Source organism: Limulus polyphemus, unplaced genomic scaffold (genome assembly GCF_000517525.1).
Source record: "Limulus polyphemus unplaced genomic scaffold, Limulus_polyphemus-2.1.2 Scaffold4573, whole genome shotgun sequence".
In the NCBI taxonomy this organism is placed as follows: Eukaryota; Metazoa; Arthropoda; class Merostomata; order Xiphosura; family Limulidae; genus Limulus; species Limulus polyphemus.
This window is the reverse complement of record NW_013670183.1, coordinates 6,184-12,465: the sequence shown is the minus strand read 5'-3', so window position 1 is coordinate 12,465 and position 6,282 is coordinate 6,184. Positions and strand designations below refer to the sequence as shown.

At 35.7% G+C, this 6,282-nt stretch overlaps 1 protein-coding gene across 1 annotated transcript in view; it reads right to left on the bottom strand.

Moving 5' to 3' along the window:
* Nucleotides 1-6,282, bottom strand: part of LOC106471364 (kin of IRRE-like protein 1) — a 19,515-nt gene that overhangs the window by 9,849 nt on the left and 3,384 nt on the right. Inside the window, exons 3-4 of the mRNA XM_013931963.2 lie at nt 3,274-3,531; nt 208-310 (exon numbers count right to left, since the gene is read on the bottom strand). Of these exons, the coding sequence (XP_013787417.2) occupies nt 208-310; nt 3,274-3,531 (361 nt within the window). The remainder of the gene's footprint in view (nt 1-207; nt 311-3,273; nt 3,532-6,282) is intronic.

Sequence of the window (6,282 nt, the reverse complement as noted above, 5' to 3'; positions counted from 1 at the left end):
TTAATAAAGTGAAGAAGACATATGTGATGGGCTGTTACATTAATCACAGAACATTCTTCAGGTTTATCTTTTAAGTACTAGCATCTTTTTCTTCTCAGTCATTTCATAATTCTTGTAAATTTTTAAAGAGTACTAATACTTTAAACAACTCAAGTTTATTCTAGATCTGTTCTAACTATTGTATAGAACAACTCCTAGCATACTTACTCTGGTTGGGGATTTCCAGCAGCGAGACACACCAACTTAGCAGAACTGTAAAGTGCAAGTGACACTTGTGGATAAGGTTCTACTTTTCTAATCTCTGGTTTATCTAAATCAATAATAATAATAAGTACGGCTTGTTACAAATCGATTTCTGTACATTTATTATAAACACTATCACCACACATTCCTGTTTGCCTTTTAAGTTTCTTACAGGATTAAAAACTGGTTTGTATTAAATCATTTAATTTTAGGTTCTGGTGATCAATTTTGAATATATATATATATATATATATATGTAGAAAGCTAGAATAATTAGAACTTAAACTTTCATATTTTTAATACTTGCAGGAATGACCCTTACAAAAAAAAAAATTGGACAGACAGACACAAGTTGCTGATGACAACACACTAGGTCTCAAATATTCAGGCCCGGCATGGCCTGGTAGTTAGGGCACTTGACTCGCAATCTGCAGGTTGTGGGTTCAAATCCTTGTCACTGAACATGCTCACTCTTTCAGCCATGGGAGCATTATAATGTGATAGTCAATCCCACTATTCATTGATAAAAGAGTAGACCAAGAGTTGGTGGTAGGTGGTGTTAACTAGCTGCCCTCTCTCTAGCCTATCACTGCTAAATTAAGGATGGATAGCACAGATAGCCCTCGTGTAGCTGTGTGTGAAGTTCAAAACAAATCAAACCAAACATAAATTTCTTTTTAAAAAAGATTTTCATTTGTATTTTAAAATACATCTTTATTTTTGAAAAATCTTAAAACAGAATTGTATACATGCAATATTAAAAATACCTTTACTCCTTTCTGAAACTATATAATTTTACATTACGCATGTTGATCTATAGTGTATGAATGTTCTTACATCAAAAGGCTTGGTTTAAAAGCACCTGTTACAATAGCTAAACGTGTTGTGAATGAAATCCGAGTCTGAACACGACTGATTTCAGCCTGCACTATACTTTGTATTCTTTCCTGATGTTGTTTAAAATGTGTAAAAAGTAAGGTTATATGCACAGTATTAGGTAAAGTGTTCAGTGTAGTAAACCAATTATTTTTATTGACTCACATCAGTCAACTAATAAACTTAATACAAGTCCCTTCTAGAAGCTAGTTTGATAAGCAAAAATATATAACAAAGTAGGATTGTGGACACTAAGTTTGGTTCACTTGAAAGTAAGTACCAATATGTAACAACGTAGGATTGTGGACACTAAGTTTTGGTCCACTTGAAAGTAAGTACCAATATGTAACAATGTAGGATTGTGGACACTAGGTTTTGTCCACTTGAAAGTAAGTACCAATATGTAATAAAGTAGGATTGTGGACACTAAGTTTTGGTCCACTTGAAAGTAAGTACCAATATGTAACAAAGTAGGATTGTGGACACTAAGTTTGGTCCACTTGAAAGTAAGTACCAATATGTAACAAAGTAGGATTGTGGACACTAAGTTTGGTTCACTTGAAAGTAAGTACCAATATGTAACAAAGTAGGATTGTGGACACTAAGTTTGGTCCACTTGAAAGTAAGTACCAATATGTAACAATGTAGGATTGTGGACACTAAGTTTTGGTCCACTTGAAAGTAAGTACCAATATATAACAAAGTAGGATTGTGGACACTAAGTTTGGTTCACTTGAAAGTAAGTACCAATATGTAACAACGTAGGATTGTGGACACTAAGTTTTGGTCCACTTGAAAGTAAGTACCAATATGTAACAAAGTAGGATTGTGGACACTAAGTTTGGTCCACTTGAAAGTAAGTACCAATATGTAACAAAGTAGGATTGTGGACACTAAGTTTGGTCCACTTGAAAGTTAGAACCAATATGTAACAAAGTAGGATTGTGGACACTAAGTTTTGGTCCACTTGAAAGTAAGTACCAATATGTAATAAAGTAGGATTGTGGACACTAAGTTTTGGTCCACTTGAAAGTAAGTACCAATATGTAACAAAGTAGGATTGTGGACACTAAGTTTGGTCCACTTGAAAGTAAGTACCAATATGTAACAAAGTAGGATTGTGGACACTAAGTTTGGTCCACTTGAAAGTTAGTTACTTTCAAGTGGACCAAACTTAGTGTCCACAATCCTACTTTGTTACATATTGGTACTTACTTTCAAGTGGACCAAACTTAGTGTCCACAATCCTACATTGTTACATATTGGTACTTACTTTCAAGTGGACCAAACTTAGTGTCCACAATCCTACTTTGTTACATATTGGTTCTGATATGTTTTATGTACAAAGTTTGTTATCAACATAACTACTTTAAAAGTTTCACTAATTCATTAGTTCAAACCTCTTTGAGAACTAATAAATAACTAATTTGTTTAATGAAAAACCTGTCAAAAGTACAAAAGGTTCTTGTTATGCTCTCAGTGTCACTTAAATTTCTATTTAACATCAAACTTATAGATATAAATATACAGTAAGCCATCACATGAAAAAAAGTTCGAATCTCCTATTTGTGAAATTTGTTCTAAATGAAATTAAATAATTGTACAGTGCTGCATCCCGAAGATAGGTTTACGCAGAAAACATTGAAATACATAACCAATGCAACTATTTGAGTTTGTTATCTAAGAACGACTCTTCTGCTTGTATGAAACTAGTTGTAGGATATAATTAAATGAATGAGGAAATATTATCCATAATATCTGGTCAAAAGTAAGCAAGTCAGATCTAAAGAGTAACTTATATATTAATAAAGCTAATTTTGTTTAATAACCTGACTTGAAGTATATGATATTATAAATAAACTAAGACCAATAATGATTAGAATGCATTAATTGATCAGTTGTACACCCAATATCTTACGAGATTTAGCCAAATGTAGAGACTTACTAAGCTAACAAAGCCAAAAAAAACTTCATTTGTGTAAAAACTAATAATCATATTCAAAATCTACAAAGTTTAAAAGATTTTTTTACAAGATCCTTTTACAAAATCAATCTATTAATTTATTACTGTGTTAAAAAGCAGCAACATGACATTCCTAAAAATAGGGATAACAATGACTGCATAACAAAAATCAATACTAAAATTTAACCTACATTTTACATCAAGTGAAATTTCTAATTCTTTGCTCTTTCCAATATCATTTCTCCCTCTGCAACTGTAAATTCCTGAATCATTTCTTCTAACAGATGAAAATGTCAGTTCTTCCTTGATACTATAGACACTAGCCTGACCCGATACTTTCCAGATAATGCTCGCCTTTGGGTTTGCATCTGCTACACACTTGAGAGTGAGTGACCTGCCTTCCTCAATTTCTTCTTTAGGGTTTCCCTCTAATCTGATTTCTGGAGGATCTGTTTTAACAATTGAAAACAAATGAGATATTTGTTTTATAGATGGAGGTGTTGAATTGTAATGGGAAAGAACAGAAATGTAAGTAATGTATTATTCTCTTAAACTTTGTATAAGGCATACAACAAAAAGAACCTAGATTTGTAATTTTTTACATGAATAAAGGTTAACATTTTCCTAAACTAAAAATATTTTTCCAATAGGGACTTATCCCCCTCTCACAAAATAGCTTTTCTTGATTAAATGCTGCCCTCTGTTGGTGCACATTTTCAATGATCTCTACTAGCCTAGCACCTCCTGCTTCTGTAAATGCATATATAAACGATTATGCAACAGCTCTCCACCAATAGGAGCACAACACAACCCCTATCATAACCAGTGCCCCCTCCACGTTTGCACTCATTAAATCACTTCGAGATTGGTCAGAATACCTACACCACATATCACTGGAAGTAGGAATGCTGTGTGGGAAATATTATTGGAAGTAAGAATCTACCGGAAATACATTTTCAGTTTAGGAAAAGGTTAACTTCCGATACGATATCTTACCTCTGCTCATAAAATAGCACTGGTGAAGGGTCAGTGAAAAAATGACCCTCCCTTTAGGAAGTGCACAGAGAGAGAGAGAGAGAGACCAAGAGGTGTGGAACCTAAGTAGAAAACATCACACCTCAGCAGGAAACCACACCACATCTGATCCAGTTATACTCTTTTATGGCTGTGTCACGAAAATAAAAGGTGGAAAACATGAAGGAATGCCATAATACATATTACCAATCAATGAGACCCCTGGGTGTCGAGTGGCTATAGCGTGACAGACCATAGTGGTAGTTTGACCTCCTCATCCAACACCAGATGGTATCTGGAATGGTACATCAGATCCATGGTAGGTAGAGGATCACCCACCTTGAAATGAGAGTTGGTAGAGAAGACTTGCACGCATTTCCAATCCAACATACACCCGATCCACCACGAACCGACATCCAGCAGATGGTAGAAAGGTGTAAAGCCCCAATGGGATGACATCTCCAGTCCAAAACTTAGTGGTATTGGACATTTTTCATCCAGTCCATGGTAAGAGGAGGGACACCAGCCAGAACCCATGTGAGGACTTATTTAGCTTCACCATCTTAAACAAACATCTGACCCCGACAGGAACCACATCTGGAAAATGGTAGGTAGGAGGAATGTCTCAGGCTGAGGGGCAAGCTGAAATATACATAGTCATGACATGGTGGAGTGCTTCAACCAAAACATGGCCGTTTCTGGAATTGTGCATCAGGTCCGCGGTATGAAAAGCATCACACCATCGACACATGATTCTAATCGTGACTGGGCCATCTCCAACCAACACCAGACCCACCAGGAATGTACATCTGGAGGACAGTAGGAAGGAGGAATACCATGGTGGGAGAAAGCAATCTGTCAGATATATATATAAATACAGTGTACTGATACAACCAACGCCTGACTCACCAGGAATGTACATCTGGAGGACAGGCCTCCATGGTCCACCACCCTAGTGGCTACGAACTGTTAAGTGACAAAGACTTCTATACTCCACTAGAAGAAAGGAGGGAATAAGCGAGTTAAAGAGTCTGGAGGACCGTATCACCGGAGATAGTGCAATGGGTGACCGAGATACCCTATTTTGAAAAGTAGAGTTACCATCTCAATGGAGTCGATCAACCAACACCCAGCAGCATCTAGAATTGAATGTGAGGTCTGCGGTAGGAAGAGCTACAACATAATTGACATTGGGCATGGTCACAGGATTGACAGTGTAGATTTAAGAACAACTATACCTGGTCAAGTACCACTCGCCACACAGTAGGATACACAATACACTAGCAAAAAAAGTTACTGTAAATAATGAAATAATAAAAACATAGTAAAGAAAAACTAAGTCTGTAGTATAAATGAAAACATCGACAAATTTGGGAGCAAAAACAAGCACGTCTGTACAGTATGATTAACGAGTGCAAATGTAAGGTTGTGTTATGCTCGTGTTGTTGGAGAGCTGCTGCATAATGATTTACATGTGGAAATGCAGAAGGTGCAAGGCTAGTGGCGGATGTTGAAATTTTGCGCCAATAGATGGCAGCACTAATCAAGTAAAGCTCTTTTGAGTGGAGGTAACATCGTATGGGAATAATGCTTTTGAAGAATTAAAACTGTTTACTAATGAATCATGATGGTGATTCTTTCTTATGTATGTTTGTATTGTTTTAGTGTTATTTTAATATCATCATACAGACACTGCAACATTCCCTTCAACAACAAATATCACATTTATTATAATGAAGTTTACTCCTGCTACATATTAGTTGATCTCAGTGAAGGTTCAGACAATATCTACAGTTACATAGTTCAAGACAATAAGATGCTACAGCATCACATCTTGCCAATCACAGTTATACCAAATGTGGGAGACAATAAATAAACAATGAAGTAACACCAAAAGAAATAGAAATAAAGGTAAGAGAAGGAGAAACAACAGAAGAAATAACAGCTAAAGTACAGGATGGTGAAAAGTATTACATACCATTTTGAAATATAAGTAAAACATAAAGGGTTCACATGTAAATAGAATTCCAAGAAACTGTAACAGCGGTATTGGTAGAAACAAACATAGTAAATGACAGGCAACATCGTCAGTGGTATTGGTACAAACAAACTTAGTAAATGACAGGCAAAGTCGTCAGTGGTATTGGTAGAAATAAACTCAGTAAATGACAGGCAACGTCGTCAGT